Below are 22,444 nucleotides of genomic sequence, written 5' to 3'. Positions count from 1 at the left end.
TGATATAGTCAGTGGCAGCACCAGCGGGGAGATTCAATTAAAAAAAAATTCAATTCAAAATAATTTTATTCCAAATCTTTTCAAAGCATAGATAAACAGTACAGATATGAAAAAGGAAATAGAAAGGGCAACCACAAACAAGCAGAGCTTTACAATAGTGGCGCCCGAAAAAAAAGTAATTAAGATACTATTTCAAATTGACAAAGTAAGTCAAGGTATACATTTTAATTAAAGCACTTTCATATCATAGATCAAGACAATAATAATAATAATAAGAATAAGAATAATAGCAAAGAAAAGAAAAATAAAATAAAAAAAATAATAAATAATAATAATAATAATGATAAAATATAAATAATATGTTGGTCTTAGATAGCAATTTAAACACTGTAAAATTATATAAATAATTAAATTAAATAGCAGCAATAGAATAGGGGGATTAAAGAATAGAGATAGGGGGATTAAGTCCCCCCACCGGACAGGTCAAGCCCCCCTGCCGGACAGAGCTCGTCGGGCAGTCAGACCATAAAACATATAAAAATAGGCCCACACCAAGCCAACACATGTCTCTCACGTAGTCTGAGAGTGCCATTTCCGGCCATCCAGAGGTTGCTATTCTTTAAAAAAATCTCATTTGGGAGGGAGAACCCCTCATAGCCCCTTCCCGCAGCTCGAGCCTACGAGCTCAAGTCCCCTGTCGGACAACTTAGCCTCCCCCCTAGAAAATATACCCTAGAGCCGCCACTGGATATAGTACTTCACAAACAATTTAAATATCCTGAAAACATGGCTCAAAAATAATAATTACAAGCTTTGGCTGCATAAATATTAGTAAAATCCCAGTGTCAAACCATCACTCCACCCTCTGCATTGCAGCCCTGAGTGTGTTTCAGTCGAAATAAGTAATTTTCATGACACCCGTCTGTATCTATACATACTGAACAGTACTACATATTCCAAATTCGAACTGGATGTGCTCCGCCCTATCGCAGAGGGCAGAATTTGGGGAACATTGCATCCAGAAATACCCAGTAAGATAATTTCATGCATTTAAAATGTTTAAAAATCTATATTTTGGAATGTTATTGAGAATTTTTAAATAGTACAGTGAGTAAAAGACGTTAAAACCAGGCTTCTCAAGTACTACCTCTGAACTCGACTCACTGCAACTAAAACTAAGCCTAATAATCCATATAATTTTGACTATGCTGTACAAAAAAAAGAATATTTTATGGGGGAAGGGGCTAATGATATACATATTTCTTTCACCCAACAGTCAATTCATATATATACAAACATTAAAAAGTGATTAAAATTTAAAAAACGAATTTTCAGCCATACAAGTAAACCAGGTGAAACTAAATTTGAATATTTAGAAAAATACAATTTTATATTCATAATTCTGATGTGCAATTAATGAATTCACAATTCTAATTAATCAATAATGTAGAATGTTAATACAATTCCACTTTAATCTAAAGATATTGATATTCTAAAAGGGAAATATGTAATTAAAACATAAAGTCTACACTTGCACAAAAACTAAAATGAATTAAATTATCAAGCAATTTTTGAAAAATAAAAAAAATATGGATATAAATATCAATATTATACTACAGAATCATAAAGAAAAATCTATTGTATATTCTACTTTCACATATTTCTTGATAGCAATATATAAAAACAGAAATAGTTAATTAGTTAATAATCACTTTCCACTTGGTATTTGTGGCAAAGACAAGCCAAACCAGTCACTCGTCGCAAATCCTGTTTCGGAGATAATGGCCAAAACATGTTGGAATGTCAAAATTTTGGAAATATATTTTATTGCACTAAACTAACTTTATATATTCATACATCATGCTATGCTTTTTTTCCCCCCATTTTCAATGTTAAAACAACAAATTTAAATGATTTGGTGATGGTTTCAGCCTGAGAAATGCCCGTAATCATAAACTTTGAAGGCTGATTTCTCAAATATTGTTCTTTAAACAGCTGTATGTTTAAATTCCTGTAACTTCATAACAAAATGTCAGATTTAAATAATTCTTTTACCATCTTATAGCTCTCATTTAACCCTGTATTAATAACTAAAAAGTGATTTTTGTGACCAGTGACTGGTTTGGCTTGTCTTTGCCACATTTGTTGAAGCTTTAGTGTTCTCCAGGCCATGCTGGTTCATTGTGCTGCGCGACGAGACTGACACCAGTGTCGTTTTCGTCTTCCAGATCTGAGAAATGGAAAAGATGACATGATCAGTGAGAAGTTTTCATGCTCATTTTGAATAAGTAATTGGGCTAGTGGACAAGAGAGTTCCTATGGGTTATTGAACATCATAAGCAATGTTGGCTTTTGTCCATTTTTGGCAGTTTATATACAGAAAAAAGTGGAGAATGGACATAACAAAATATACCGTAGTAAATCCTCAAATAAGCGGCGCGGAAATAACATTTTTTCGAGGCTTTAGTGCGGCGCTCATTTAAGAGGGCCGCATATTCGAGAGTGGTGCTAATTAAGCAAAGATTTATGTGTGGCTTTCCATGCCGTTCCCATGTTACCTATCCAATGTTTTCCTGTAGTTTAGCAGGCCTATCATAGGCCCTACATCATTGTAAATAGATTATAAAGATATGCTTGTGTCTTCATTGCTTTACTTATTCATTTGAACATTGTATACATCCATTGTATTTATTACCCTGTTTGTCAAAGTGTTTCATTGAACACAGGCACTTATTCACTCGAATAAGTGCTGCAGCGCTTACTTGAGAGTGGCGCTTAAAGAAAAAAATTTGAGAGTGGCACCCTTAATCGAGAGGGGCGCTTATTCAAGGATTTACGGTACTTGTCTGCTAATTCGAGGCTCCTGGGTTCAAATCCTTTTCATAACCAACAATTCCACACAAAAATAATTTAGGACTACATAAACATAAACAAAATGTTCTTACCTGATTCAGTATCATTAATGGCATCAAATTCACTGAGCATATTAATATCACTTCGGTATCTTACTCCCGTGCTTCCCCCTCTTTCATTGCAGAAGTTAATAAGACTAAAAACAGTATAAAGGAATTAAAGATCAAGTTAACATATAATATTGTTATCAGTACAGTATATTGATGTCAATATTCAAAACCAGAAGCAATATTATCCAGGGTTCACAAATCTCACATTAATCACAAACGCACTTCCACGAGCAACCACATATTCCCCTTAAACTAACCCATCTCCTGCAAATTCAGAATGTCTGAATGTTTTAACTTCTGTATTTATCAATAGGGAGCTTTCCATTGCACGACGACTGTAGAACGTACAACGTAATGACGTCACCAAAACTCTTCTGCGCATGTGAGAACGATAATTCCACATCGCGTGGATTCTAGGACGCAATTTGGCCAAATCTATGTATGCAGAGAACGTAGGACGCCAGGTAGGATGGTCACGCATTAGTGATTCCATTCTAGTGTGTCATCGACCAAATCAAAACTCCCTAATGTCTCTCTCAAGTTGGCTGGCCATATGTATACCTTCAAGTGCAGAAAAATACAAGTGTGTCAATATACAAAAGCTCATTAAAACCAGATCTCCTGGTCCCAACATGGAACCCCTGAACACATCATATAGTATTTATGATCTTGGTGAGTGGAATAAATATATTTGCTTCTGAAACAAGCCTGCCAGTTTGAATGGTTATCCTCTCCATTATGTCTTATTGTCAATGTTTCGCTTTGGTTTTGAAATAAATATTTTTGCTTTTATAAAATGTAAATTGATTATTTTTTAAATTGAATGGATAACAATAAATGTTATTCTATACTTCTATCATCTCATATGGGTTACCATACTTTATTTTAAATCTTTCATAGCACATAATATGCTTTATATGTCCCATCATGTCAAGATCTACATGTTTAACATGTTAACATTATTAAGCTTGTCCTATGATTAATGATCGCAAACTGTGGGTCGCAACCCACCAGTCACCAAACTATTTAGGTGGGTCATGAAGCCTTGACAGAAATCACATGAAATCAGCTAAAATTTAATAATGTCACTAATATCATAATACTTTGAAACACCACATGTTACTTTGTAACAAAACACAGTGTTAAACTTGTTGTTAATGTCTTGTATATCACTCAAACCAAATGAGTTTTTGAAGGATTGTTTTGCTACACTAAATGTACCTCTCTTTGCAAGACTCTCAAATTGGTGGGTACTCATACTGTCTGAAGCAATCTAGATTATCGGTATTGTGTGTGAGCATTCATTTTGCCAACTTTACTGTTAAACTATTGAAGATATTTTGACAAGGTCAAATATAACAAACGGACTCAAAAATGTCAATAAAACCTGTTTAGTGTGACACTACAAGGAACATTTCATTACTAGGTTTTGGCTGTACATTTAGCTAGCTGTATGAGGCGGTACCCGTGCAAGACAGCTACTCATTGATTTGCTTTCATCTTTTTTAACATACAATGATAGTCACTAGTGAAATATATTTATCCACCAAAACAAAAATGTATCTATATATATATATATCACACCTTTTCCAGTTTTTATCTTTGCTTAGCACTACAGGGTTTCCGATAATAATTAATAATGCCTTTGCACGAGTGATTGCAACGTTGAATCTCTGTTTAAAACAAAATATACATACGTCTTCAACACTGTTGTTTATATTGTTACTTGTGCTGATAAATCTTTTTTTTAATTAATCTATTCTTGATCCATTTTCATAATAATAAAAATAATTGGACTTCTGACTTTTACGTTAAGTTACAATAGCAGCATGCTTAAATACTTGTTTATATCAAGCAAATTTAACTTGTCAAATCTCACTCCCATATTAATGAGGTCAGTTAAAGATGCACTGTCTGTCATGAACTACAAAAAAAAAAAAATTCTAATTTTGAATTGCTTAATTTATATAGAGTTTTAGATTTTAAATAAGTTCTGATTTGAGATTGGATCTCTTTCCACCAGAGCCATTCTCAAATTGTCTCAGCCTTGTACTCGCCAAGGGCAGTTTTTATATTTTCAAAGTGGGGGGGGGGGGGAACAGAATTGAAAAAAGAAAGAAAAAAAAATTGATCATCTAAAACACCTCAGAGGTTATTTCTGGGCGTCTAGAACAGAGTTACGCAACATTTCTGGGCCAGGGAACCACTTCCTACACCATGAACAAACACATACTAATATTCAAAGTCATTACTTAGACCTGTACTGACATAGTCGAATCATCATTATTTTGACATAGGGAGAGCATTAATTATGCCTGCAGTTATATTATACCACATAAATAGAATAAAATTAAGAGAAACAAGTTCTGCTACTATTTGCAATAAGCTTTATGAGCTCAAATAGTCGATAAGTCTCTTAAGTAGGCCTAAATGCTGAAGGCAATGCAAACCATCAAATGACTTGTCACTGGGAATGGATTATCAACTCAAAAACTTTTAAATGATGGCACCAGAAAGTCATAAAAACAATTAAGGCAAGAGTAATTTGGACATTTTCAAAATTCTAGAGAATATTTTGAGCTTCTCATATAACTAATATTTTCTTAGCATTTGGTGCGTAAACATCACCACCCGAAAACGGAAACATCAAAAAGTGCGTGCGCCAAGACCAAGGCTGCCTAATTTTGGACACATGCAAGATTTCAAGTTGGGAGCAAAAAGCAACGCTGATAAACTAAACCCAATGTTCAGCGGCGTAGCTAGGCGATGATGGGCCCCAGCGCAAGAATAATTGTCAGGCCTTTTGACTAGAAGCGTCGATCATGGGTGTTAGGCCTATGACTGGGGGACTGGGACATTACGAAGTGTTTCCTTTTTCCTTTACCCCTTCCTCCTATTATGGTGATGCTATATTTTAGCTCATCAACTTATGGCCACCCAAATTCAACTCATTAATTTTTTCATGAATATTCTATTAAAAACATTTAATAATATGGTGACCAATAAGACAGCTGGAATCTTTATGAATAATTGACTGTACTGTACACTTCTTATTTAATTAAAAATAAATTGTGGACTTGAAAACAATGTAACAATATCAAATATGAACACAATCAACTCACTGCACTTCTTTCAATATTGAACGTTTCAGACTGAAGCAATATGCTCATTGAATTGTAAATAATTATTGAGAAATTTCCAGTTATCATAGAATTATGCTTAGATTTTAAAAAGAACTAGAAAAAAGAATTTCATTGTCAATTACAGTTAAATAATATTCTTTTGTAATGATAGACCCTTAAATTGGCTGCAATTTAAGGATTTTGTAGTAATGTCTCAGTAAATCAGTGAAAACTATTTTTTCAATCTCTTTCTGGTTTGAAGCAAAAATCTTTAAATATTTAATACTTTTAAATGAGCTATTCAGGATTTTATTTCCAACAGCCCTGGGTACCTTCCAATTTTGACACCAATTGAGTAAAACATGTGAATCTAAATAGACTGTTTCCACGGATTAAAAAATAATGTAAAAATCAGTTGCAGAAGGGTGGGTCGTAAAGATAGCCAAGTTAGAATATATAATAGTATTTAAATATTTTTATTACCATTTATATATATATTGGGAAAATCTGAACAAATGCATTCAAAGTCTGAGAATGTTATTAAGTGGGGAGCTTGATGTTCAGTTGAGGGGCGCTAATTCACAAAATAAGGTGATTTCAGGTGATTTTTAACTACTTGACCACGATTTTTTTTTCGGAGGAGGGGAGGGGCACAAGTAATTTCCACATAGTTACCTCACTGCATGGGGTGCCTTGGGCATAAAATTGAGTACCTCAACCCTAACAACGGTGGAGCTTAGATGTCTGGACCCTCCATTTGTCAACTTTTTACCCTGGGCTCTCTATTTTAAAATTCTCAATCCACGCCACTAACACAGGCTGGCATATTTTTATCAGATATGTCAAACAAACATACACATAATTGTCTGTCAAACATGATTAAATCTGACAGACAAAAATCTCATACTTACTAAAGACTTACCTTTGGGTTGTTAAGGAAACCAAGTTTGAAATGTTTGTCGTCTTTGAGAAATTGCTCACTACTACGTACAGTTGAAACAATAATAATTAGTCTTTCCTGCCCTTGGAATTCTTCAACTGAGCCCACTTTGATATCTTTGTAGTTACGCTTATCAAGGGCTTTCTGAATCTTTTGAACCTGATTATAAAAAAAAGTAACACACTGTATAACAACATCTGATTTGTACATAAACTAATTAAAACACAACTACTAGAGCTATAATAGAAATAGACGTAAGTAATGTTTAGACGACCTTCCATCTAAAGTAAATTTTTGACAGATGTACAATTTTATGTGCGCAAGTTACTACAGGCAATGTTCTTTATATGTCAAAGTTTAGCAGTATCTATGCAAATTTTCATGGAAAAATTTTTGTAGTCCTAAACAAAGGTTTAAACATCACAGGAAATGTTATTGTTGGCACTCATTTGTAGGTAATATCTTTTGAAAAAATTGAGGTCATAATAAAGGTTGTATTTTCTTGCAAGCTCTGAAATAATTTCATCTACCCAGTGCTACTCTGATCAAGTACTCCTTACATTACGTGTGCATGTGGAAGTAGCACATACATTGTGGCTACCTTTTGCACTATATATACTTTACTCTTTACAACTCATGGTAATCAGAACACGCAGATCTACTGTAGTACTGAATGGATGGTAGATGTATGTTCTTGTGTTTAAATTCCAAATAGATATACTGTGCTTATTTTTACCTGCTTACGATAGGGTGAGATCACACCAATATCTGACTGCTTCAACTTTTTCCCTGAATGCCTTCCCTCCATCAGTTTTTGAATATATTCAAAAACAGCATGGCATTCTTTGGTGTTGAAAAATGATGGACTGGTCCCTTCTCTTTCATCTTTACCTTCAACACCGTGAAAGATTAATGGAAAGTTCTGAAAAGTATAAAATATTTAAGGTTAATAGTTTTCTTTGTTTTCATTACTGTACAATTTTTAGAATTCTATTGATGAATATAATAATAATAGATGGATTTATATAGCACAAATACACAAGGTCTATATGAACTCAACAATAGGTAAAGAAGACAACAAAAAAGCCTAATAAAAAAGCAAGTGAAAAAAAAACAAAAAACACCAAGCTAGCACCCAAACAAAAAAAAAAAATGCCAAAGGGTTACTGATAACTTAAATTGCATAATTATTTTAGACCAATTCCTAATTAAAAATTAACTATACAGTAATTTGTAACCCATGATATCCACTAGAAAATTACCCCGGATAAATCCCTCAAAAGGTAAAACCTTTTAAGCATTTGAATGTCTTAATTAAATGGCCATATAATAGTCGTTCTGAAATTTATATTTTCATCCTAGTGGCTGCACCCCTATGTTTTCTGGGATCCTTTGGCCAGCCTGTCCCCCTCCCAACACTAATGGAAACAACCATGATATGCTTATTTACCTTTTCTGGTAGTTCTTCCCATCTGCACATCATCTGTCTCATAAATACATTAGCTTTGGCTTCTAGTTCGTTATCGTAGAACAGCTCATTTGGCAACTCCAAGATTTCAGGATGAGATCTATAATTCTGCAGCAGCTTTGTCATCACCTTCGGATTATAATGTGGTTCCTCCTCTTTACGTGCATACAATGAGTTGTCTGTCATTAACCTCTCCAGGAACGATGTAGCTGAAACGTACGGTAAATAACATTAATAAACAGACTTTTTGTGCTCGACAAAAGTGATTGCACTCAGAAGGTCTAATGGGTAGAACGCTGTCTCTTATACACATCTAGATGTGTATAAGAGACAGGATTAGGTGAGGGGGCTTGATGATTAGGTGGGGGGTGCTAGCTTGCAAAATAAGATAATTTTAGGTGATTTTTAACTACTTGAGCGTGATTTTTTTTGGGGGGGGGGGGGCGAATATTTTTTGGAGGGGTGTGCGCCCCCTGAATTGTATTTAACAAATATGAGCAGAATGAAAAACTGAATGTATATTTGACATAGAAATATGGCTGCATACATCCAGCATCCTGCAATACAGGCTAGCGTGGCTCAGCTTTTGACAGTTAGGATTTAATGTACAATAAACAGATTTTTTCATTTAGCCATTTATCTCAGTCTATTAATCTAAGTATAAAAACGACAAATACAAAGCGGTAGCAAAAAGCTAAAATGCTTGCATACAATACATATAAAATATAAACCAAGATTACCAAACAGAAAAATTTAACAAAATGACAAATACTTTACTGAAATACACAACAAGAATTATAAGCCTACAGTTATTTTTTAAATTATGTTTACACAAATTTTATAATTATTTTTTGAAATTTTAATCTAATTTTAATTAGCGAAAAAGTTTTTTGGTGCTGTTCAATCGGCTATGTTTTTTTTCCATCACAGGAAAAAATAATACTGTTGTTAACACATTCCTTCGTTAACTTTTGAGGTAAACTATTTTTTGGTAAACGAACCAAATGAAAATAATTCTCAACGAAATATCATTGTCAACAAAAAATACCAGTCGCATAAAGCCAATTACTGCAATTGAGACTGACTTCACAACTTGTTCATATAATAATTTTTTTGCTTCATTCATATGTGAATTTGATACACTATAGATAATGTTTGCTCTATGTCTCTGTCATACATTTGGTTCTTTTTAATCCAAATTCACACTATACCTAAGCCAAACTTAATGGCCATTGGCGACCTCAGTACTGGTCCCAGTTGTTTTGGGTCACCGGCAAGTACAAGCTGACCTCCTTTGGAATTGTTTGGGTTCAGCAGGTTGGAGACAGCTATGATAGCTTCTGGCTCCTCGGCATGTCCAGCTTCATCAATAAAAACATGAGTAAAGTGGTTGTGTGGGAAGTTAGCACTCGCAAGTCTGATAGTAAAAAATTTATAAAACAATAATAATAACAATAACAATGTTATAGAAATAAAATTATCAATCATTTTGTAAATGAGTTGAGAACAAAATTGTTACAATATGAATCTCAAGAGAAGTTGGTAAATTATTCAGCCCTTTTAAATACCAATTCAATGGTTTAAAGGTGTTTGAGTGGTTTTTGCAGGTAATATACAATAAAAAAACATTTTATTCATCAAAATAAAAAAAATAAAAAATGCAATAAAAAATTTAAAAAAAAGAGCCCTTAAAAAACTTTTTAAAAAAAATTGTGTTTTTAAGAAAAAAATTATTAATAATTTTGTAATTCGGTCAAAAACAACAATTGATACAATATGAGTCTCATTAGAACACGAGTGGGCAAAGTTCAGCCCGCATGCGGCCCGACAGTTATTCTTTTGCGGCCTGTGAAAACAAATTAAAAACCCTATGTGTGCAGCCCGAAAATCACTTTTGGCAAAAAACACTTTGTTTTTTACTGCCCGTCACTGATCATCTACAAAAAATAATATTATAACTAACTATATATTAACTATATACTATAAAGTGGTGTAAAAGCAGTTTACAAAGGTTTTTGGAAGCACACTGGAATACTGGAACCATCAAAATTTGGAAACATGTTAAATCAAAAATTCACTTTGACCCTCCCACTGATTTTTATGTCAGCCCCTGCATTAGAATTTAGTAAATTATTCTTCCCTTTAAATTAGCAATTCAATGATCTAATGAGGTGTTTGGGTGATTTTTGCAGGTATATACAATGTAAACAATATATTATTCATCAAAATTTAAAATTTACAAAAAATACAGTAAAAAATAGAAAATGACAAAAATGAAGAAACCAAATTGGGATTTTAAGAAAAGAGGGATCAGCGAAAAAATGGAATGAAAGAAATTGGGAGAAAAAGTTTACTAAATTGACGGAAAAAACACCTCTTAGTCAAATTTAAAAATTAAAATTAGACATAATTATCAGAACGTAATATGATTAACAATTAACTGACCTTCCAGCCGTAACTAGTGTAGTCACCACAATTCTGTACTCCTGAATCTCACTTTTAGAAGGAAATACATTTTCACAAGTCTCATAGTTATAATTGCAACATTTAGCATCCTGAAAATCAGTAAAAATATAAGACATATGATTATTATTTCATACTCAAATATCCAAACACAGTGAATAGAGATCAGTTCATAGAAAATCATTTGATTCTGTAATTTGGGCAGGACTGCTGTTGTAAGTTAAAAGAAAAAAAAAAAGGATTAATAGAAAAAAGAAAATAAAATAATACACACACCTTCAGAGCTTTATCTACTGTGTCCCAACCCCGAGTTTTTGCATTCATACGATAAATGGCTGACTTGGAAATTTTACTGTTTTCCAACAGTCTCACTGCTATCAGGTCTGCAGCACTATTGGAAGGTGCACAAGCTAAGATCCTGCTACCACCAATGTGTCTATTAACCTAAAAAAGACAAGAAAATACACATTAATAGAAACTTTTCATCATATTTGTGTTAATTTCAGCCTAAAATCCTTTCACTTTGCTTGTTATTATCAGTCAATCAAATAATTCATATAGCAGCAGAATGCATAAAAGAAATGTTGAAAGGCACTCGAACAGCAAGATTTTAAGCTTCCTCTTAAAAATGTTGACTGATTGGACCTCCTTTAACATGTGGACTGCGGAGGAGAGCTCCAGAAACGAGGTCCACCACATAAAAATGAGCTCTGTTATGTAAATTGATAAATAAAGGTGAAGAGGGGGCTCAATGATTAAGCGAGGAGGCGTTAAGTCGCAAAATAAGGTGATTTTTAACTACTTGAGCGTGATTTGAGATCTGGGATAATGTGTATGTAATGTGTTGGTATACAGGGGTCCCAAGTCTCCCGGCAAACAGGACTGCCTCCTGCAAGCAAGCAAGAATCTCGAAGAAATAATCTCCAAAAAATTCATAATATTTTCATGTTATTACAACTTTTTAATAATCTGTTCTCTGCTCCAATGCCCTTTGTCACATGAACACAGTGTGTTGTAGGACCCTGATATTTTTATTGGCCTGGAGGTAATTGGGGTTTAACTTGACACTCTGGAGCACGGCAATTCATCCGCTGTATATGGCGATTACTGTGCAACAGGTTAGGCCTAGTACTGAACATTGTAACTTATCAAACAATTAAATGACATGTATAAAGCATGGTCAGTGCTTATCCTCCCCTTGTACTTCTTGCTTGAATTAGGCCTACTTGAATATGGTCACTTTGAGTATGCATGGTTGTTTATTTTGATTTTAAGGCTTTCTCAGTTAGACAAGATTTTCTCATTGGTTTAGAGTTTGAACAAGACTTTCTCATTTGGATGAGTTCCTCCTAGGCACAAGAAAGTTAAATTAATTGATTCTGAGGTGTAATGTGTTGGCTTGCATGTGAGCTTTCTAGATATGAGAAAATAACAATAAAAAAACAATAAAGAAAATAAATTTTAAAAACCTTAAAAAATTGGTTTGTGGACATAAGCAATCCAATCCTAGCATAAGAAAGTACACACCTGTTTGATGGCTTCTACAATAGTAACAGTCTTTCCTGTACCTGGCGGGCCAAACACAAGGTATGGGGCTGGTCTTGATGATCCTTTAGTAATGTGCCTAACCGCTTCACTTTGTTCAGCATTGTTCTTAATATCACGATTGAAAAACCTTGAAAGAAATAAGTTAATTCTTTTGGATTTTTAATGTTATTGAGCGATTTTATGCCAAATAAATTTTACTGAAAATAAATCAAACTTATCTTTATAATGGAAGTATTGGAAAACCCCAGTTTCAGTGGAAAATTGAAAAGGATTCTGAAATTATAGCCCATAGTTGACACCACAATCCAAGGTCAGAATTAAACAAAAATGTTCGCCCATGTAATTTGTAAGATTCGGAATTGGGACTTTCCATTTCAGGGCCAGTGGCGGTGCCAGGGGGCTTAGGCCCCCCATCGGTCTGGTCAAGCCCCCCCCCATCGGCCGAAGCTCGTCGGGCAGTTGGACCAAAAAAATAGGCCTAGTTTTCCCATCCCAGCCATTTCCAGCCATCTAGAAGTCAAAATTATTTTTTTTAAATCTCTGTTCAGGGCCTCCATAATACTGACGCACACAAGAGGTATTTGTTTTACGCCAAATTCCATTCATGGAAAGCGTACGCACAAACGGCAAAAGTTGTTCAAAAGTCTGCTGCACACGAGAGCTATGTTATGTTATGCCACAACTGTTATTCGTGGCAAGTAGCATAAGCAGATGGCCCTTGAAGTGTGCAGCATTTAATAAGGTACGTTCAATTTTCAGCAAAAAGCTGAGATGATCACCTGGGAGCCTCTGACACGGAATGACACTATTGATAGATCACATTTAAGTATGTATTAATAACTATTTAAATAAGTAATGGTCTCTCATACTTACCGAGCTCCTATGTTTTATTATTATTGTAGTTTTACATATCCTTATTTACAATGCTATGCTAACTTGATAATAAAGACAAAACTCCCACAGGTATTACAACTGAACTACCGATACTTGAGGTATAACAGCAATGCAACCCAAAAATGAAAGTGATTTGGCGCAAAGGAAACAGTTTGGTTTCCTAACCTCGAGGTTGGGGTTTCCATCCCATGCTGTGCATTTTGCTTGTGTCCTTCAGCAAAGGCGTGCACATTTTATGTGTTGTTTCTCTCCACCCAGGGGTATAAATGGGTACATGTGGGGTTGCCTACTCCTGCACTGATTACAGCAGCATGTGAACCGAACGACCTGGGACTAAAGCGCTTCATGTATCTGCAATAAAAAGCCACTATATAAATAAAATAATAAATAAATAAATAAAAATCATTCAGATTTAAACAAGAACGTTGGATCAGACTAATCTAGACTAGTCTGATGAAATAAAGGATTGGCTTTATACTTTGCTAACGAATGGAATTCACTTACGTTATTGTAGCATTGTTAAGCAGAGTAGCTTTTGCAGCAGTTATTTTCTTTGGGAATAGGACATGTTTCAGTCCATTAGGTATGGCCTGCATCACTGCACGGTGTTGAAGCATTAAAGGTCGGCGGTTGAATGTGAAGTCTATTTTAAACTTTGAATTACGTATATAAACTTTTACTAGGCTAGAATGGAAAAAAATCAAAAAATCATGCATGATGTGATAAAATAATATATATGGCAAACACAAGCCAAACCAATCACTTGTTGCAAAGATTGACTTTTAGTTAATAATACAGAGTTAAAAAGTAAAATGAGAGCTACAAAATGGTAAAAAAATCATTTATATCTGACATTTCGTTAAAAAGTCACAGTTTAAAAGTTTAAACATACAGCTGTTTAAAGAACAATATTTTGAGAAATCAGCCTTCAAAGTTTACGATTTCGGGCATTTCTTAGGCAGAAACCATCACCAAATCGTTAAAAATTGTTGTTTTAACATTGAAAATGAGGAAAATAACAGCATAGCATGATGTACAGATATATAAAGGTTAGTTTAGTGCAACTTAATATAGATTTCCAGAATTTTGACATTCTAGCTTTTGGCTATTTTCTCAGAAAGAGGATTTGCGACGAGTGACATATTATTGTTTTACAATTTTGAGGTTTACTGTAAAAGAGAATTATACTTTTGCAGATCAAATGTTTTTTTTAAACACAGGGATCATAGAATTGATCTACTAAACTTAAAATATCTGTGATTTGCTCATAATAATATGAAATTATCATGTCCATATAATAGTGGCAAAGACAAGCCAAACCAGTCACTCTTCGCAAACCCTGTTTTGGAAATAATGGTCAAAACACACTGGAATGTCAACATTTTGAAAATCTATTTTATTGCACTAAACAAACGATTATATATCTATACAGCTATACTGTTATTTTTCTCCATTTTCAATGTTAAAACAACAATTTTTAAAAATTTGGTGATGCCATGGCTTCTGCCTAAGAAATGCCAGAAATTGTAAACTTGGAAGGCTGATTTCTCAAATATAGTCCTTCTAAACATATAATGTCAACAGAACAAAGCAATTTTATTGAATACTATTAGAGGATTTGTTTACTTTGTTTGCATAGCTCAAGGCATACACTAATTCTTTATCAGAACAACAAATTAATTTTACTCATGTGTTGTATAGTAGAAATGTCCTACCACTTTCAGTGTGTAAACCTGCCTTAAAAGACATACAGTATCTAATAAATATATATAATTTATATATAATTTGTATATACAAAAAAAAAGTGTCAGTTGGAAGAACTTTTTAAAAATGCATATGACAGTGAATGTGTTAAATGTGCAAAATGTCTTTAATAGAGGTACATGTTAAGCCAAAATGAATATATTCTTCAGCATGACTTTACCTTGAGTTGAAACCCAGGACTAAGTCTTCCATTTCCACACGATGGACATAGCCCTTGTAACGCTCACCAACTGAAAGTGTAGCAAACAAATGATCACCTTTTAGAACAGAGGGACGATTTTCAGCCAGCCCAGGCACCTGAAGAAAGTAAAATACTGTTGAACTTCTCTGTGTGACGTGCTCTGATAGGTGACCATTCCACTAAAGCAACCACTTGCCAAAAGTCTTTGTTTCCCATTCATTTAAAATAAAATTACATATTATCTTGTATTATTTTTACCTTATTTTGGGGCATCACACAGGTATAGAAATTATGTGTTAAGTGACTTTACCTACGTGTGACACACACAGTTTTGAAAAGAACTGCTGCATTGTTGAGAATGCCCATTATGATGTTTTACACTTTTCAATCGAAGGTAATTTTATGAGTATTCAAGAATGGCGGAAGGTTAGTTCTAGAGTTTGTGGGTTCGATTCTCACCTAAATCACTTGCAAATTTTTTTCACAAGTGTTTGGGAATGTACTGAGTATTCACTGCGTTAATACGTCAGGTAGTGCAAACCATCAATCCTATGATCCCGATGCAAACTAACATTATAATAGCATTTGCAGTACCCACTGCTACTTGGGGATTGGATTCAACATTATCACTCAGCGCAAGCTTGGTAGTCTAGTGGTTATGGCGCCAGGCTAGTTCTGGAGGTTATGGGTTCGATTCCCACCCGAATCACTTGCAAGTTTGTTTTCACAAGTATTGTGAATATGCTGGTAGGGCAAAACATCACTCCTATGCTATTTCCTGACACAAACTCACATCGTAATATATTTATGAATACTATGAAAACCTCAACAACATTATTTCAACAATCCTTTTCTTTTAATGTCATGTATCATTTAATAACATGTATCTAAATGTATAGGAATTTATTTTGTTCTCTTTTGCATGTAATGTCCTTTTTTGATATTCCTATACATTTTGTAATCTTGATGTAAATAATTAATTTTCTGAATACAAATTTGTTTATATATTGTTTACAATATTGGTGTAATAATTTCATAATTGAATTTTGATGTTTTTTAAATTGAATGTTTATTTTTCTGCAATGTAATTTTATGTCTGTCCATTTCCATCTTTTGCATGTTATTGTTCTTTTTTATTTAACTATTGTAAATACCATCACTTTCAATACATACCATCAATTCAGCTTTTGTGAATTTAATTGAATAAACCATTTATCTATCTATCTATCTAACAATAAATTTAACAATTAATATCAAAGTAACTCATCTGACTTGCATTTAGTTTAAGTAAACGTCTATTCTTATCAGGAGTCATTATTGCATCCTCCATGCTGTACTGAAGAATGTCCAAAGCCATCTGACGTTCCTCAATGTGTAACAATGTAGAGAACTTTTCTGCATAATTTTTAGATGTCAGTTTCTCTTCCAACCTTTTGCTGAAATGATCATTCCGGTTTCATCAAATTTATACCAACCCATCACCATTGGCAATGATGCACATAACAGTAAGATATAAGGCGTTGTTCACACTATCAAATTTTATGTGACAAAACAACAATAAAATGGGCATAATACATTTATTTGTCACATAGTGTGGACAGAACTTATGATTCATAATGTACACATCTCTACCAAAGGTACTTGAGGGGAGTGTCAACATAAAATCACTACACTGTGTTCATTGCAATCGTTACATATTTGAGGTTCAATGCCATTTGAACTATTATAATACACACAAAACATTTAGTGCTGGAGGCAATTTATCAAGAAAATATTCATGGTCCAAGCATGGACCTATTGGTCAGAAGCCAGTTTATTTTTACAACCATGGCATTAAAATATTTAACTACAAAACAAAACAGTATATCTCAGATATCAGAAATAGAAAAAAAAAGACCAATCAGCATCCCCCAAAGCAGTCAGAGATAGCATGTAGCAATTTTATTGAAGCTAGGCTTAAAATTATCAACATTAATAGAGGCTATACAAACCTAATGTCATCAGTGTCTCCTTCATCCATCATAGTTTCCAACTCCTCAGGAATTTCGTATTGTTGTAATTCAGTCATCTCCAGATTATCTAATGATTTACTTAAAGAAAAAAAATAATGTGTCAATGGATAGTATTCTAGTAGATATATGACAGTACCCTACACAATTCTCATAAATTACATTATGAAATAGTTTGGGCAGCCATGTTAATCTGAAACAATGAAGACAAGGTGCTAACTTTAAGTTAGAAGTTTTTCACACAATGAATATTTTTACTAAAGTTCTCAAATCAAAGTTTACAAAGTGAAAAAAAACCCACAAAACACTTTTAGCACATAAACACACACATAACTATAGATTTTAAGCCCAAAATATAAAAAAAAAAATAACAGATAGATTAAAAAATAAAAGGCTAACTGTGAAAAAACCCATTTAATTAATTAAAATATAAAAATCATATCTGCAAGCAAATTAACTAGTCTGTTTTAAACATTAGGGATGATACCACAGAAGGCCCCTATTTATATATATATTTTAGTGCAACAAAATAGGTTTTAGTTTAGTGGCCCTAATTTACATTTGAAAGAAAAGAATTTACATAAATATACAATACAATAAGTAAACAAATTAATTCTTATTAATTATTTAAATGTTTTCATTGCAAAAGCGCATACATTTTTCAACCTTGTTTCTAATAAATTTTTTAAATTCATCAATATTACATTTTTATTTTCTCCTCTGCCTAGATGTTTCAATATTTGCTAAAATGAAAAAACAAAATTTTATTGTTATTTTCTCTACCCTCCTCTGATAATCTTTAAAAAAAAACTTTAGCTAGGTATAAAAATCTTGTGTAAAGAATGCAAACTAATTCACAAGATAACCATCAAAAGCTTACTACGATAAACGCACACCGTCTATGAATTTTCTGCACCTGGTAGGCTTACGAGTCCTTCGGGATTTAACGTAGGGAGATTTTGGTTTCAGTTCTCTTGTCAGCTCAGATTCAACCTCTACAACAATGTTCCGAAGAATTTGAAAAAACTGCCAAGAAAGAATAATTGCTTTAAATTTTTATATACCGTATGGATAAAATATATGCCAAGAATATATGAATAATGTAAATAATGCAAACTTTAATATTTGATAATACCAAAATTCTGTATGGCTCTCTACAATAGTCACAGCATTTTATTTATCGAGGCTTTGACCATTAGGCATTATTCTTTCTCCCTTCCATGGATACTCACTAGATCCAGACCTAGTTTTACTTGAAAATTTGAAAACAAGATTTAGTTTACAATACATTTTTAAAATTTTGTATTCATAAACTAGATGAAAAATAAAATTTGTATGATACTGAAATGAGATAACCGCTATCATGTAGAACAAGATCTGTTGTCCTGTTATGCTGCACTCATTTTCTAAGGCAAGGATACATGGTAACGCACATGGTCAGACCAGTAGTGGTGCGTCTCACACACAATTTTTTTCTCCGCGTAAAGCGAAACCGATGCTTGATTTAGATATTAATATTCTATAACCTTTAAAATTTGCTGGTATTGTATACTTTAACTTCTGTGTAAATTACATGTTTTCTGTCCTTGTTGTTCACACTCTGGTGCAGCTCTAACCTGCAACAGTGCGGCTATAATATTGAAAACAGCCTTATACATATCAACAAGCAGGTACGGCTATCACCAGTATGATGTGGTTTTGTTAACCTTGGATCGCATGATCAGATTTCTTAACACAAGTGGCTGTGATTGGTGCAATTACCCAGTTTGATAGAAATCTGACCAATGCAGAACCTGGTTTCATATGACAATCCGTCTTTAAGTTTAATACATGAGATATGCCGAAACACATAAATTTAAAGAATTTCCCCATTACTTCCATCTGTCCAACAAAAAAAAAATCTCATACTTTTATTTTCCCAACCGTTCTCCTTAATATTACCAAAATCACAGTCAAATATTATCACAAATGAAGCCTCTCATAGTAAATGTTTTGTCTTCATGTTTTTTGTAAGACTTTTAGATATCAGCTTGTTTTAGTCAGTGCCTTGATAATTTTGTAAATGTCCTATATAAATCATATTATTATTATTGTTATTATTATTAGTGATGACATAAGCCAATAGCAGGTGGGCGAAAATATCATGTTAATCTTACGTTTTTGCCTGGAAATGCAAAAGCAAGTGCCAGCAAATTTCTGTAATCACTGACAGACTCTGGTTTGCAAAATACTGGAAATGTAAAATCGTCTCCTAAAAGAAAAGCACACGCAAGTGAATTACAAATTTATTATAATTGCAGTTTAGCATGGTTCTGGTTCTAATATGTTCATTTATAAACTTTATAACCAAAAAATGTAAAAAAATGAATGAATTACATTTTGAAAAAGCAATAAATTAAAAAATATCATTTGGCTCTTTCAAATATCATACCATTATTGTTTAGTTGACTTCCCAATAATCCAAATCCTTATTTATTTTTTATACCTATTAAAAATAATAGACGTTCCTACAAGCCCTGCCCCCTTAGATATTGTTGATAAAAACTCACAAATCATGTTCTGATTGGTCATTTGTTAAGTTTGATTGACACCCTGGAAGAGTCTATTGCAAATTATGGGTGAAGTGACTCACATCACTAACTGCTAGGTAACTACAGGATGCATTCGTAGAAAACAGTGTCATACAAATAGGTCATGCAACATAAAAATATATTGTTAAAACTATTTCAACCTCTAAAGTTATGAAAAACTAATATATAAAAAAAATGAAATAAAATTGTAATGATACATAATGGAAATGACATACCTTGTGGAATTTTAACATGCTTTGTTGGTTCATTCACTTTAAATGTAGAATCATTCATCAACAACCAACCAAGTAACAAGGTGACATCATTTTCACTGATGGAATAGAAACATGTAAATAATAAATATAGTTTACAGTAGTTGAATTTATTGAATGTATTTAAATTAACAACAAATAAAACGACATACATTATTGCAAAAACAGCTAGGCCTAAATGTATATATTACAAACCAGAGCTGAGTATGCAACAAATTCCAGTTGATACCCTCTCATGTGTATCAATGTTGCTCATTCCAAGTAGTATAGAAATTAAACCACAGATCACCATATTTTTCCTGTTGGTGTCCTCTCATTTAATCATTGAGACCTACCACCCATCTCCAATTTCAAGTCTCCTAAACAGGCCACCGCACATAATTCTACAATACGAAACACTGAAACAACACAGAATTAATACAACTCTCACTCTCTAATGCTCTGTCCTTACTATTCAATTTCATGCGAGAAATTTGTGTGATGCACCCATATATAGGTAAGATGATGTCTGTTACACAGAAATATGGGCATATCACATAAATCTGTCACAAAAAATTTAATATTGTGGAGAGAGCTGAATTGTATACACACTCTATAAAACTATGGATATTAATAATTTATTTTTTAATATCTTACCTCTTATTACTAATAGTTATATTAATTTCTACAAGTTCATTCATATTTGCATCTTCAACTAAAATGCCAGTTTTAACATCATGATCAGATGTCACTTCGATGTCATATTTATCCTTATGCCAAGTTTTCCTGAAAATCAACAAAAGGGTGAAATTCAGTAAACCAAGGTGCTCGCTTACTCTACAACGTGTAAACGGCACGGTTTGTTCAGATAAAACAGAATAATCTTTCATGACCACTAAATTATTATTGACCAGCTCACTTTATCCAACGTTTCGCATTTATTTAAGCATCATCAGGGATGATACATAATACAAAAAAACGAAAAAATATGCACCAAAGATTATACCCTAACTACTGCAACTACGATATTATGTAATAGAACACCAACTATAATTATATTTTCCAAAACACTAAATACGCAAAACCCATGATTTTGGTGTGTCTGCATCAGACGAATTGAGTTTGGAGTACAGTATTACAGTGTGCAATACACAAAACCTCCAAAATTGAAGTATCCTTCAAAACAGAAAGCAGCATGAGCAGTAACTACATGCTGTATGTGGGAAGTAGCGACGATTTATAATCATTTACAATTATAAAAGAAAATCTGAACATAGATTTAGACAATACCAGTTATTCTGGAAGAGCAATCTCATTTTACCGCAATGATTCCGCCCTCTCCAATGCGAATCAAAGCTGCGTTGACTACAATTAATGACATCACAATATTCACAGCATAGTGCATTACGATCACAACTCGCCTTCCTTGCGTTCTTTTTTCGTTCTTTGCGATACTGACCAATAGTGACATGTTCGGAAGGAGAAATTTCAATCACTGTGTTGTTTTTTCTGTTAATCTTGATCTTCCTTGCCCATTTAAGATCATTGATGAGTTTCTCAAATATGAATGCTAAATTCATAAAAAGAACAATAATAGGTTATGCACATAAAATGAAGAGATCGGTTTCTATTTAGCAAATGTATTCCAAAGAACTTTAGTAAAACTTGGACATATTCATAATCAAGTATAACATTTAACATCCAATAACATAACATACATGGTCCATTATCTCCCAATTTAACTGAAAACTCATTATCATAGACTGTATGTAACTCTTCCAGGTTCATTTGATCAAGGGTTTTTCCCTTGTCCTGGAGGAAGCTAGTGAAGCAGCTCCAAGTAATGTCCATCTTCTCAAAATTCCGACCAGATAGTTTATTCGGTGCCATAATTGCCTCTTGAAAGTATCTGAAAGTAAAAATTCGAAAATATTTTTCTCGTCCATTAACAGATAGCCTAGGTCCTATGTATGGGCCTTTTAAGGAATGCATACACAATAACAATGAGGAATAAATTATGTCCTAGTGCACTCCCCAAATTACTACCGGGAGGATTCCCATCTCCAATTTTTACATCTCTTCCTGCGCCATACAAAAATCGACCCAATGACTGAACTTATGCTAAAATACTGAGCCAACAGCTTGCTTTTGCTTGGTTGTGAATCCAAGGGGCTTTAGTAGTGGAATAACCCTTCTATGGATATTACCAACAGAATCAATCATACATCCATACTGGTACATACACATAACATCTACATGCATGTATACAAA

At 33.4% G+C, this 22,444-nt stretch overlaps 2 protein-coding genes across 2 annotated transcripts; both read right to left on the bottom strand.

Moving 5' to 3' along the window:
• Positions 1-2,023: 2,023 nt before the first annotated feature.
• Positions 2,024-10,430, bottom strand: LOC117101328 (putative helicase MOV-10). Its single transcript, XM_033241292.1, has 8 exons — positions 10,414-10,430; positions 9,705-9,910; positions 8,476-8,702; positions 7,762-7,947; positions 7,008-7,184; positions 4,548-4,636; positions 2,946-3,049; positions 2,024-2,230 (listed from the first exon to the last, which is right to left on the bottom strand). Exons 1-8 carry the CDS (start codon positions 10,428-10,430, stop codon positions 2,154-2,156), a joined length of 1,083 nt encoding a protein of 360 aa, XP_033097183.1. The 3' UTR covers positions 2,024-2,153.
• Positions 10,431-12,215: 1,785 nt separating this feature from the next.
• On the bottom strand, positions 12,216-22,088 carry LOC117101327 (putative helicase MOV-10). Its single transcript, XM_033241291.1, has 12 exons — positions 21,892-22,088; positions 21,464-21,743; positions 20,831-20,959; positions 20,159-20,253; positions 19,509-19,603; positions 18,233-18,378; positions 17,335-17,433; positions 16,620-16,779; positions 15,323-15,459; positions 13,903-14,082; positions 12,484-12,631; positions 12,216-12,305 (listed from the first exon to the last, which is right to left on the bottom strand). The coding sequence occupies exons 1-12, from the start codon at positions 22,061-22,063 to the stop codon at positions 12,216-12,218; spliced, it is 1,731 nt and encodes a 576-aa protein (XP_033097182.1). The 5' UTR covers positions 22,064-22,088.
• Between the last annotated feature and the right edge of the window lie 356 nt (positions 22,089-22,444).

Source organism: Anneissia japonica, unplaced genomic scaffold (genome assembly GCF_011630105.1).
Source record: "Anneissia japonica isolate Jap-2015-1 unplaced genomic scaffold, ASM1163010v1 scaffold287626_len24373_cov109, whole genome shotgun sequence".
Lineage (NCBI taxonomy): Eukaryota > Metazoa > Echinodermata > Crinoidea > Comatulida > Comatulidae > Anneissia > Anneissia japonica.
Note: the sequence above shows the minus strand (reverse complement) of the source record. Positions and strands in the feature narration are given on the sequence as shown.

Coding starts and splice junctions, on each gene's coding strand:
- LOC117101327 (XM_033241291.1), bottom strand. CDS start 22,063: ATGGCACCGAATAAACTATCTGGTCGGAATTTTGAGAAGATGGACATT. Junction 20,960..21,463: donor TTGCTCTTCCAGAATAACTG/GTATTGTCTAAA, acceptor GTTGATTTTCAG/GAAAACTTGGCATAAGGATA. Junction 20,254..20,830: donor ATAACTATTAGTAATAAGAG/GTAAGATATTAA, acceptor CTATTCCATCAG/TGAAAATGATGTCACCTTGT.
- LOC117101328 (XM_033241292.1), bottom strand. Junction 8,703..9,704: donor GGCCATTAAGTTTGGCTTAG/GTATAGTGTGAA, acceptor CGTACGTTTCAG/CTACATCGTTCCTGGAGAGG. Junction 4,637..7,007: donor GTTTCCTTAACAACCCAAAG/GTAAGTCTTTAG, acceptor TGTTTTAAACAG/AGATTCAACGTTGCAATCAC.